This window comes from Micromys minutus (assembly GCF_963924665.1).
Source record: "Micromys minutus genome assembly, chromosome: 1".
NCBI classification, from domain to species: domain Eukaryota; kingdom Metazoa; phylum Chordata; class Mammalia; order Rodentia; family Muridae; genus Micromys; species Micromys minutus.
The window spans coordinates 17012137-17025699 of NC_137969.1; the positions used below are offsets into that span (position 1 = coordinate 17012137).

General features: G+C 40.7%; 1 protein-coding gene across 4 annotated transcripts in view; it reads left to right on the forward strand.

The window, feature by feature from the left end:
* LDB2 (LIM domain binding 2) overlaps positions 1–13563 on the forward strand; it is a 324829-nt gene that overhangs the window by 121483 nt on the left and 189783 nt on the right. For all 4 annotated transcript variants that reach the window (XM_080917327.1, XM_080917328.1, XM_080917329.1 and 1 more), the window contains exon 2: positions 1484–1586. In XM_080917327.1, coding sequence (XP_080773453.1) covers positions 1484–1586 — 103 coding nt within the window. The remainder of the gene's footprint in view (positions 1–1483; positions 1587–13563) is intronic.

The following is a 13563-nucleotide window of genomic DNA, read 5'->3' on the forward strand; positions in this document are numbered from 1 at the left end:
AGAAATGGCCAAGGCTATCTATCTTTACATTGCTTATTTGGTGTTCTGCTAGTGGGCTTTGAAGGCAGACCCCATTTTTTATTCAGATGGGTACCCACATGGTACCAAACATAACAAATGATTAATAAAATATTTTTAGAAAGGAGAATGAGGGTCTGCTCACAGTCCTGGGGTTGTTTTGTATTTACTGTTGTGTTTTCTTAAGAAAAGCATTGGCCTTAATGTGGCTATTGGGTGAAATCCAGAGGAAAGAGACAGAAACATTCATTTGTCTGAGCTTCTTCCTTTCTGCCGAAGAGGGCCACATCAATCTTTCCAGGCTTCTTAATTGTTCTTATAAGGAACAGAGGCTCATTCCTGAGGCATTCCAGTGACAACGTAAATGTTTTCTTAAGCAGAACAGCTTGATGGTCAGCTGGTAGGTCACCAGGTCCAGAGTTTTGGGGGGCTATGGAGAATATCCTAATGATTCCTGCCCCCCCCCAAAGCCCACCCCCACTCATCTGACAGGAAGCTGGGAGCTGTCTTTTCTCCAATCTGGCATCAGAACAGAGAGTCTTTGAAGCAAATTTTTGCTTAAGAATTTGGAGTAAATTGAAGACTAGTTTTTTTTAAACGACACTGTCAGTTCCTGCTATGGGTCCCCTCATCCCTTGGGGATTGGCGGTTATTTGAGTGGCCTTTGGCTGCATCCTTCCTAAAGTGTTTTCTAGACAACAAGAAAACATTCCATACAAGAGCAACACACTTAGTGGAGGGCCTGCATTCTCCCAACTTCCTCTGGTTTTCACAATTGTTTTAACAACAAACAACTCATTGCCTTAAAAATATTCTTCAAAAAGTCCACAGGCATAGGACAGTTGCTTCTGTGTGTGTGTGTGTGTGTGTGTGTGTGTGTGTGTGTGTGTATGTGTGTGTGTGTAAATGATGCACTAATATTATTATATCAAAAGAAAACACTTACATATTCCTATTTGATCAAATCATTAAAAAAAAAAGCATTCTTAACCTGGTTGTAATATTGTGTCCTTCCACTGATAAATATGGACTCTCAAGACAGCAGACAGCAAAAGAAAGCAATTAAATCCACAATCTTGAATGTATTCCTATCAAACAAATGCCCTTTCTTGAAGACACAGCCATTGCATTGCAGAGCACATTTAAAAAATTTTCTCTAAATATCTCAAGAATTAATATTTAGTTGGTTGAGTTTGTGTTAGTTTGCGGAATGAACTGGGATTTGCTCCACAGTTGAATCAATTAATTTGAAAAGTGACTACACACATCTCCCTTCTCTCAGAACACTCATACATATATTGTATTCTAAGTAAGGGGCCCCAGTTTTGGCTTGTTTGCTTTCTGTTACTCTTCAACACACACACACACACACACACACACACACACACACCCTCTTCTTTGTCTTCACTTAAATATGCACTGCTTTTGCCTTTGCCTATTAAATAAATGACCCGTCTCTTTGCAGGACAGTGACAACCTTTGGTGGGACGCGTTCGCCACTGAGTTTTTCGAAGATGATGCTACATTAACACTTTCATTTTGTTTGGAAGACGGACCAAAGCGATACAGTAAGCAAGAAGTTTATTTTCCTAATATTCCCTCTTGGCTTTGTGGCAGCAAGGAAAGGACAGGAGTCTGAGTGTAATCTGCTCCCCTGACACCCAGACAACAGCGTGGCTTCCCACAAGGCACTGTTGGGAGTGGCAGCCCAAGTCCCCACTGGGAGACTCCCTCCTGAGGCTTAGATTGGTTGGATGTTTGCTGATTTAGAGAGTGGTACAAATGTGCACCAAGTTGCCCAATAAAAAGGAGGCAACGAAAGAATAAGGTTTTGGCATGTGTTTCATCAGCTACTCCCTTGTCTGTCTGAGAGTTCCTGCTTCTGGTTGTGCAGGTTTCCCTTAAAAAAATAAATAAATAAAATCCCTCACCATCACTGTGTCCTCCTAGTCCTGCTTATCCCGGATCTCAGGTATTTATTTGACAAGTGCTATCTTTTCTCAAGCACAGGGGAAGCCACATCTGCTTTGAGCGTACAGTTTTGGATTAGTGTTGACAGAATTATAGTTCCCTGTCTCTCCAGCGAGTGATAACTCCGTAAGGATCCCAAAATTACAGCCGGTGGCACCTTGGGTAACAGCTGATCTGTCCTGATTAGGTTCAGCCAACTTGTCAGGCATCAGATTTGCTGGTGGTACTATCAGACCAAGAGCTGTAGATACATCACCACAAATGCAATTAACGCTCGCTTACATGGGGGCAGGGGGAGGGGGGAGATCTGCTTTCAGAATCAGCAGGACTCGTGCGAAAGAACCTGTCAGAGAAGAAAGCAGTCCCACGTCACAAACCCTGAGATGATGATGGAACTTTCATAGCATGAAACAGTCTGTCCAGAGCTCTTGGCAGTTGATAGGGGATAGGCTAATGATAAACACGGCTCAAAACAGGAACAGCAGCTGAAGATGTTCCTTGAGGAAATAATGTGTCTTTGGTTTTATTATAAGGGTGTTCTAAAGAGCCTAGTATTACCTAGTTCTATAGCATGAAAAATCAATTTATTGTGCTAACATGCGGTGACTGGGTGTGGTAGCAAAGGGTTTGTTATCCTGATTTTAAGAAATCTATTTAAAATTTGGTATTGTGGATTCATTTGAATGAGAGGGCCTGTATGCCCGACAATGATCTTACGGAAGTGTCTCACGCCACATTGGTATTTCAACTTCTTAGAGGGTCTACTTTCCCCTTGTGAGTGCCCCAAGCCAGCGTAGACTCTAGAGCAGCATTGTAGAAGGTGTAGGGGACTAAACAAGCCCATCAGTCCAGCAATTAGTCCTTCCTTACTTGCCTAGCCAATGGTGGCCAATTTCTATCTACCCAAGCAGCGGTCACCCTCCACACTGTGTTACTTTTTCATTCAGGCATTTGTTTATTTTCCGAGGCAGAGATAACTTCAAGTTATCATTATTTTATGTTCCTGGGCTCTGCCAGTAGGAGACTCTGGAAGGGTCTGCTGGGAGAACTAGAATTAACTAGAATTACAATCTTACAGCCTGTGCCAACAAAACAGATTCTTACTGTTCCCTCTGTCGATCTGATATCCAGACATCACCCAGGGTGAGTCGGGATCTGTGTTAGTGAGAAGTCATATATATGTCCATGCACAGGAGGTAATTCTTGACTGTGAAACCATCATTGCCCAGGTTTCTTTGTTTCTCTGAGCCAAAATATTTCCCGAGTGGAGAAGAGAAACAAAGATGATTGACAGGCTGGAGCCGAGTCTCATCAGCAGTCTCGCTGACAGCCTGGTGATGTGCACACTCGGCTGATGTGCGGTCGAGTGACATCTGATTGACAGCCCAGGACTGGGATACAGAGGAGATGAAACTTGCCTAGAACATCTGACATGCTGTTTATGTGGTACTCTCAAGCCTTTCCACCTTAACCCATTCTGGATGCAGGCTGGGAAGATGTCTGGCTGTCTTTTGGCTCAAAGCTGAGGGTCTTTTTTTTTTTGTTTGTTTATTTGTTTGTTTTTTCTCCTTTTTCCCTTGATAACTACCAGGGAGCAGAATTCTTTGCATTTCTTGTAGGAAAGTAAGACTTACCTATTAGATTTTATTTTTTATTTGTAGAAATTTTTTCTGAATTATCCACGCTAAAGGTGATTTACAGCCTTCACTAGAACAGCCTCACACGCCCGCCCTCATCTGTGTCTTTAGAGGATCCCTGCAGTTATAAATTGTCCTAGCTGTGCGTTGCCTTCCGTCTTGCAATGTGTTTGCTCCGTGTCTGTTGCCTCTTACTCTAATGCTGCCTCCGGGTGGACGAACTTTGTGTTGAGTGCTGAATCCTCAGGCTGATGAGAGGATGCACATGTTGTAATTGGTGTCCAGCAATCGAGTGAGTGAGCAAGTGAATGGACATTTGGGTAGATGTGGCCAAACAAGCCTCTGCCGAGCTCTTTAGACCACCAAGTGCACTTCATCCTTAGGCAGCATTCAGCTGCCATTTCCAAATTCTCTAGGATCTACTGGGATCAACTCTAATGGAAACTGCCCAGCAATATCATAACTTTGGATGACTCAGTTGCCTTCCTCTTTCCTGACCCCGCTGCTCTGCCTATCTAGCCCCTAACCTTACTCCATCTTGTTAGGTGGGGCTCCAGGTGCAATGTGCTTGGGCATAAGGGATTCATGTGGAAACTGAAGGCATCTTCCTAGGAGAGCAGTAGCACTCAATGTGGGGAGCCGCAGAATGGGCAAGTGCAGAATTTAGGATACGACCTTGTTTCTGAGGCCTCTTGCCTCTGCAGGACTTCTTCCAGGGAATGTAGAGATTTGCGATTTTAGGGCTTTGGCTCTTCCTTCGATTAAGCAAATCTCCATAGGGAAGCAGACTGGTGGGTCTTTTTTTTCTTTCTTTGTTTTTTTTTTTTTGTTGTTGTTTTTTTTGTTTGTTTGTTTGTTTTGTCTTGTAATGTCATCTCACATGGTCTAAGACTGGCTTTGTACTCCCTGGGAAGTTTTGGGTGACTGTATCCATCTCCTGGGTGTTGGGGTTACAGGTCTGCACTGCCAAATCTACTTTATGTGCTGCTGAAGATCAAACCTGAGGCCTCAGACACATTAGCAGCTAAGCTCCATCCTCGCCCTGAGAATATTTTTGATTTTATAAAGGGAAATACACAAAAGTCTAGCTTGGCTGGGGTGGGGATGCAGAGTCACAGACTTCTTGTCTGATAATTACAAAGTCAGTTGGCCAGTGTTCTTCCTTGCTCTCTCCCTCCACCCTCTCTCTCTTACACACACACACACACACACACACACACACACACACACACCGGAGGCGGCAGAGGAGAGAAATAGAGAGAGAGGGAGGGAGGGAGGGAGGGTGAGAGAGAGGAGAGGCATACAGAGACACACTCACCCTATATCTACATTACATATAATTAAAGGAAAATAAATTATTTCATCAACATGCCTATTTTGGTAACAGATATAAGGGTCACAAATACTTACAATAGTTTTATTCAAGATAAAGGGCCCAGGAAGTCAGTGATGCATATCCTTAAAGCCCTCTTCATGCCTGCATTGTGACTCCAATCCAGGGTAGTGTTGTTAGTCCAGAGAGACCATTCTAAAGTTAGGTAGAGTACCCAATGCTCCTAGAACCTTGCTTTTCTTTGCTCTTTTTAAACATGCAGCCGAACTGTGCTTGTCTGCTCTGTTGTCTCATGAGTGACATGCTGCTTGGAGCCTTCTCACAGACCTAGACAGTGCCAGCCACATTTTTAGGAAATACGTATATGGCTTGGAAGTGTTGTTAGTGAAAGATCCAGAGGGCCATGTAGTGCATTTACATGATAGAACCTCTGTTCCCCATGGCAAGAGTACCATCTCTGGCTTGTGGCAAATAAGATGACATAATCAAAGAGCTTAGGACTATCTGTAGGACACTCACCAGGTCTTTTATTGACAAAAAAAAAAAAAAAAAAAAAAAAAAAAAGCCTTAGATTCACTGTGTGTTTTTTTGGGGGAGGGGGGCATTCAAGAAGCCAGCCTTCTGGTAGAAACTTGCCAAGTGCAGTGTATAGAACTTGGTGCTGAAGCTTCGTGAGGAAGTGGGAGCCTACAGATCCTCTCAGCTATGCAGTTCCAGCCATAATACAGCCACAATGAGATTCTATTTCTCTTTGCCATCAACCGCCCAGTGAAGTCACTCCCACTTCCGGTCTTTACAGGAAGAGCCTGAAGAGGAAAGCAGAAAGAAGGCACGTTAAACACGAGCCCAGCTCCATATGCTGGAGGTAGAGATTCCAGAGCCTTTCATTCACTTGGTTGAAGTTTGGGAGGGGTGAAATAAATAAGAAAAGTCATCTTATTGACCTTCCTCAGAGCAAATGGGGCTTTTGCGTTGATCCCTAAACTCAACCCAGCTGCATGGTTTAGAAGAAGCCCATTTGAAAGCATCAGGTGCTTCCACCAGAAAGTGAAATCTTAGCGAGATGCTATATCAAATGGTCTTAGTAGCACTTCAAACCCTGTGAAAATGTTTCATGAGCCTTAGCCATTGTTATTTGACTGAAAACCAATGAGCCTATTGCTACTACTAATCAAAATCTAGGACACTTTGGGTTTACTTCTAATCGCTTCTTTAACTATTCCATATATTTTGAATTTTAGGCTGAAGTTATCCATTATATTCAAGTTGTTCCACTTTGATCTCACATCTTGTCTAAAATGAAGATTTGTGGAAGAAATCCACCTTCAAGGTCACGTCAAGCAGGCACTACTTTGTAGCAGTTAGAAGGACATTTCATTGTCCCAAAAGAAAACGCAAATAAAACAATTTAGGAATACTTTCATTCTCCATAATCACCAGGTCTCATTAGGAAGCCCAGAAATTTGTAAATTGGTCCCTCTGTGGAGCAATGGCCACTCATCCGAGTCTCTTATACATTTTCTCAGCCAACTCTTTTTGCTTTTCCTGAAAGTTCTCATGACTTTCCAATATTGACTAAGTTATTCAGGGTAATCTTGCAGTGTGTGTGTTTAATGTGTTATGAATTCAGACATGTTCCCCTAAGGTATCAAAGTAGCCTTGATCTCTCTCCTCGATGCTGTTACTTCATTTATGCACCTGTGTATTTATTGTGGTTGCAGTACAAGAACTCTGAAATAATTTCCTTCACATTTCTCTCTCCCTCTCCCCGATCTTCCTTCTCCTCCACTTTCTCATAGAATATTGTATGATTAAAAGCATATATCTGGGATAATCACTCCTTGATAATGTGTACAAGGCATTTGGATACCACACACAATAATTACTGTGACAGGGGTGTTGCAATGTTTTAAAGTTTTTGCAAAAGATCAGGTACTGTCCCACAGTGGGAGAGAGCAATTGAAGGCCAGAATCTACCATTGTCTTTTCTAGGGACAGTATTTCCTCAGGGTCCTCCTGAAACCTAGAAGGGTACAGTTTCATGTGGCCAGGGACTGCAAGCCAGCCACCGAGCCACCTGAAGAGGCACATGACAGCCGGTGTTGAGAATTTGGTCCTCTAGAAAGTAATTTTATTTCCTGAGTATTTGTCTTTCTTCCTCAGAGCATCAATGTCATGGTCTCAATTCACACAGAATCATTTTGGCTGCTTGAATTTATTTAACCTCAGATATTAATCAAGTCTATATCACATAGAATTATGAGATGCATATGTGGGTTACTTCAATGTTGGCCTTGATGCCAATAGGGAACATGGCTTCATGAATTAATAAATGGCTAAATAAATGAGTGTTGCAATCCTATGGCATGATGAATATTTGGAATTAAAATAAAGGTGGGTTTTCTCTATTCATTCCAACACTGGGCATGGAGCAGAAGAATGTCTGGTTTTTGTTAGCCTGAGAATCAAGTCTGTCTTCCTAGGTAGTTAGTGGCCAATTAATAGAAAAACCTGCTATTAATGGAAGACTAATATATAAATGAACAACCCCTAAGCTACTACAGTTATGACATCTGACCATCATCCGTTGTGATGCTCATGTTCTGCTTTGACAGAATAAAGTTCTGGTTGAAATAAAACAAACAAACAAAAAGTGTGCCAGTGACCTGTTTGGGCAACCTGTGGTTCCAGCTTTCTTTTAATGAAAAGACAAAGAAGGGAAATTGTCTTTGATTGCGTTTGAAACTTTATTTTTGAGAAAAGAAACAGCTTCTTCAGAGATGCCCGTCATGGTTAATTACAGGGACGCATCCTGTGTGTATCTGTGGTGTCTCTATTGCAGAGTGACACAGATGTCATGGTCTCAGTGGCTCTGGGAAGTATGAGTATAAGAGGTTTTTAGGTCTGTGGTCTCTAACGTGATTTTGCTGAGTTATCCTTTTCAACTGCAGAGATCATTAGGCATTTTATAGATTTAAAGCAAATTAAGTTAGGATCAAAGATTTTCATTGGTTTACTTTACTCTTTTGTTGCTTTGTTCCTTCATTCCTTCATTCACTCATTCACTTACTCATTCTTTCATGACCCAAAGCATGTGCTGCTTGTCTCAGAGTGGTAGACAATGCTTTAAAAGAAAGCAGTTCATTTTAAAACTTTTTGGTGATTTTTTTTGGTATCATTTTATTTAAAATTCTTACCTTAAATTAGTATAATAAAAAAGAGCCTCGGACAATGTATTCTTTTGACATGAAAATCTCAGACTATTCACCAAGAAATGACAACAGAGAAACCCCACACTAATAGATGAACTGGGCAGCCTGCTGAAGGAGCCAAAGGGGAGTGAGCCTCTTCCCTTTTGTGCTTTCAGATGGCAGGTATCATGAGTTACACAGTGCCCATAACAACAGATGGAGTAGACACTACATCCTCTCATTGGTAAACACCACACCAATGTTCACAGGAGATAATGGACAGGGGAGTGTTTTGAATAAATGTAAAGGGCTATACAAGATCGACACAAGTATCTCCGTATTTATGATTAGTCTTTTAGATTTGGTGAGTTCTTATTTGCCCTCTGTATGTTAGAAACCAAACTCTCTTGGAATCTGAGATAGTAGCTAGATCCGTTCTTCATAGTGTGAAAATCCACTTAACCAAGCACCACGCTGCAAAGAATGAATTAGAAAATAGAATCAGTCAAAGGTAGGCATAAGTAGGACACACGCATGTTTCATTTGATGCATAACATGATGACTGTTGTTAGCTTTGCATTGTTTTGTCTTAAAAGTTTCTTGAGAGCAACCATTTCAGGTATGTCCACAACTACAAAAATACAGTCATCATGTAGGAAAATTGCTATATTAATTTTTTTGACTTTCACTTTTATTCTATTTTTATATGAAAAGTACTGTGACTTAATTATACTTAAATACTTGATCTAATCTCCTCCATCTCTTGCTCTTCCTCTCCCTCTCTGTACCCCTCTCTTTTGGGGTTGTTGGGCATAGCACCCAGGGACAACCTTGTACAAATCAGGGGAGGACTCTATCCCAGAGCTACATCTCTATCCAGCAAATATATGGCTTTTATACATGCTTATGGACTTCTAACACTGATGTACAGATGCAACACAATATGTGTGCTTCTTTAGCTGCAGGCACACTGTGGCACCTATGATTTCCCTGTGTTTTAAAATACTCACACTAACATAATCTCACATTCCTGCAACCCACCTTGTATTACAATGTAAGACAGATCATAGAATAACTTGCAAATTTCTCGAGAGAATCAGGGCTCAAGACTTCAGATTTAAACTCAAATCTCAAATGACATCCGCAGCCCTGGGACTTACAGATTTCTGAAACGCATGATTGGAGTGTTCTCTTACGTAAAGTCTGATAACCTCATCAAGTGGTATAAAGTAAGTCGTCCTGCACAATGCCTAAGTAGCTGCTGGGATCTTCTTATTGAGTGGGACTTATTGGACATAGTTTCAGTGCAAAAACCTACTTATTTAGTTTATCTTCCTCGAGGGTGTTTTACATGTCACTTTCTGTGTCCTGGGAACATAAAAATAAATGGACAAAAACTTGTTGTACTCTAGACATGTGGAAGAACCAGTGAAGCTATTACTTCACAAGATACCTTCACAGGTTATACCCATAGCTTTTCTTTACTTTGTGTTGTTATTTTGTTTAACTTTATTTGAGACAGGGTCTTTCTGCGCTGTCCAGGCTGCTCTCAAGTTCACCATTCTTCCGGCCTCCGTTTTCTAAGTGTTGGGATTACAGGTGTGTCTCCCATATCCACCAGCCACACCTTTCCGTGGAAATACCTGTTGCCTCACCCCAGGAACCATTTCCTTTATGCTCAGCACCACAGTGAACATGACAATTGAAAACATCCTTTGCTACACACTCATGTAGGATAATCTTCATGTTTATGCCATGTTTTCAAGTGCTGGATACACCTTTTATATGGAGAGTAAAAAAAATTACATTCATTGAAGTCAGGTTAAATCAGCATTTATCTATGAGTGCAGTAAGCAATATTCAGATGCCTTGCAGTCAGACTGTAGAAATCCCTTATCAAGATAAAATTACTCATAAGGATACATTTCATGAGACACTCTTCCCAGAAGACCCGCTAGAGTATTGTGTACTTTATATAACTATGATGTTCTACATGGTTCTTCTTATAATGGCCTATATTCTCTCAACTCCCTCTTTTACCCAGTTTTACATGGAAACTTCTCTGTAGGAATGTATCTCTTATTTTCTCCACAAGTCAGGATGACATGAATTTGACAATGGTCAACATTTGTGCAAGCATTTGAAAGATCTAAAGGAATAAAAAGGCTCCATAGCATGGTGTTGAAACCACACCATTTTGTGAAACAGAACACAATTATACCTAGAATCTGTTCTCCAAGTTATCTTGACCCCCCCCCCACTAAACATTACATTTATCTTCCCCTTTCTAAACACTCATATGTCTTATTTATGCCTTCTTTTGAATAATCTTGTTTTTAATTTGATCCTTGGATTTATTTTAAAAACTATGTCATGTTGGTATGGGATAATAGATTTGCATTGGTGATAAAAATATATACCTGCTCTCAGCATTTAATTTGATCATGAACCCAGCCTGTGAAACTTTTCTTCACTTCTTAAAGGCCGGCGCAGTATCTTGTGTCCCTCATACAAATCAACCTCCTTAAATACTTTTGGCATGAAGGACAACCAGTCATGTACGTGCTTTCAGAATTAATCAATGCTTGGACCTATTCCACACATTCAAGCCAACTACCTGAGAGATATAATTGTCCATCACAAATTCTCTATGAAAATATTTCTTTGCTGAACATGAGAAGTTCTATCATCTGGAAAGCTGAGTGCACCCACTTTTTTTTTTTTCCAATTAAGGCATTTAGGACAGTTCTTGTACTATTCAGCTATGAGAAACAATGACTTTACGAAGTTCCTAGGCAAATGGATGTATCTAGAGAATATCATCCTGAGTGAGGTAACCTAGCCACAAAAGAACAGACATAATATGCAGTCACTGATAATTGGATACTAGTCCCAGAAAGCTCTGAATACCCCAGAAACAACTCACAGACCATATGAAGCTCAAAAAAAAAAAAAAAAAAAAAAAAAAAAAAAAAAAAAAAAAAAAAAGAAAGAAAAGAAAAGAAAAAAAAAAGGCCAAAATGTGGAAGCCTCAGTCCTTCTTAGAGAAAAAAATAAGTGTATAGCATCCACTCACAGTGTGGTACACCTAGACCTTAAATCATCAATAATTCAAGAGCTAAGAATATAGCCTAGTGGCAATTCCTGGTATTTAAAAATCATTATGTTTAATCTTTACACACCAAGAAAACTTTGACTATTTTCATGTTACATTTTGTTTTACATGTACTTTATGCTCATTGTAACTAGTAAGATTTTAATGCATACTATCAAACCTTTAAAAAAAAATCAAGTACTGACAAAAATATATTCATATAGTTTTATGCTAAAATGCTTTAAAAAATCTGTGCGTGTATATCTGTTTATTAAAAAATAAAGTTGAAAAAAGGGACAGTTCTCATATCAAGCTTTGATAACAATGAAATAATCATCTTTCCAAGGTTTTCTGCATTAAAATAAGTGTGTACCCCATGCTTGTCCACTTTCTTTTAAGAGAAATGGTGATGAGCAGAATTTGAGTGATTATGCAAATGAACTACTAAGTAAACCTTTAATTCCTTTCTCTGCTAAGATACAGTACCAGACTGTAGATACTGCAAAGGATGGAGTATCTAGGACCCTAGTTTATGTTTTAAAATACAGGCCCCATCTGATCTGCAGTGGGGTCTCATTGGCTTCACTCTCAGGAGTTTGAGTAAGTTTTCTGTTTCTCGTTAGGTGTGTGCAGCATCCTTCCCAAGCTCCCATTGCATCTCTTGACAGTGGTTCCATTGTGTTCCTCCCACTCATGGCACTAGAGTTTGCCCACCAGGGCACTGTTCAGTTGGCACACCCTCTCCATTCCGTGCCTTCAGGAGCAGGGAAGATGATCAATTTCCAGGGAAGTGGGGAATGAATGTGGTACTTCATGATATCAGTGGTTTTTGTCTGAAAAGAGACACTGGTATGGATTCTAATTTCAGTTCAAACTAAGTAATTCTAGCTATGATGTTATAATTTTCATTAAAAAAAGCATCAGAAAATGGATTTCTTTTTTCAGTGTGAGGCAGAGTTAAGGTCTATATTAAGAAAAGGTTCCAGCATAGTTTTAGGTTTAGATTTACGGGGAGAGAACAGTTAAGGAAAGAAAGACTTTATACTCTAGATATGAGTGCTGGCTTCTCAAGAGGGCTGAGGTCACTCGGTGGATTCTTATCTTGGTTCATTTGGATGCAATAGCAAAACTTTTGACCTGGTTAAGGAGCTAAAAATGACAATCACGATTATGATGGCTGAAGTCTTGGAAAATCTGTTATAATCAGGAGTGTATGCAAGAAGCGTATTCTGCCCCCCTGCATGCCTCCTTGACTTAGTAGTGGTAGAGAGGAAACCCATTGTTAATATCTGCTGTGCAGAAGGGAATCACAGTATCTCACACCGACCTTACTGCCCATCCCCACCAGGGTTCTATTTAATATCATAGTGATTAAGAAATCGAGATGTCAGGGAACACAGACAGTATCTACCTCTTCTTCCCTGTCAGCACACTTCAAGGCCCTTTACCACTGAACACAGATAAACCAAGAAACCCCTGACCTGTTCCCTGATTAGACAAAACACTCCTGCTTTGATCCAAAAAAAGCCCCTTCCCCTTCCCCAGTTCACTTCTGCAAGAACCAGCACAGGTTAAGAATCGTGTGTTTTCCGTGGCACCTTCTGCTTCCCTTTCTTTTCACAGCTCAGTGTGGACTGCTGAAATCCTTCTGACACTGCTGCTCCAAGGCTGACATTTGTAAGCTTTCTTCTTCCACGCAGTATGGGACCCTCCATATGTCTCCCACAATAACTCCCTATGTTTTCAGAGAATCTGAGGATTTATTTCCTTCCAAGTGCTTGTTGCTGGCACTTCCTCCAAGCCTCCCAAACTGCCAAGCGATGAACTTCAATTTAGAGGAGCTGTTACATTTGTCATTGTGAATTTGCTCAACTTTAGATAAATTTGAAGATTTATGCTTATCCCCAATGGGCCCTGAGACTGTCTCTGAAGCTGGCAGTTCACACTTCACTCCCTTTTCACTGTTGTGAGGAAGGGAGTCTTCAGATGCATTTGGTTGCCCTGTCAGGGCTCAGGGTCCCTGCCTTGTCCCATTCTGGAGAGATCTAGACTTACAGGTGCTGGGTGTGACTCACCCCTGGAGAGTCAGGAGAAGGGTCCATGTAGAAGTCCTTTACTGTTTTCAGAATGAAAGCACACACTAAACCCTTACTTTAAAGGCCAATAGCCCAGGGTTGTAAATCCAACAATCCTGACATGCCATCATAACTGATTCCGTAGGGATGATCCTACATCATGCCTCTTCTCTCTGAGCATTACTATTTTCAATGAATACTATATTTACTGAGCACCAGAATACTGATATTTATAAGTAACGCA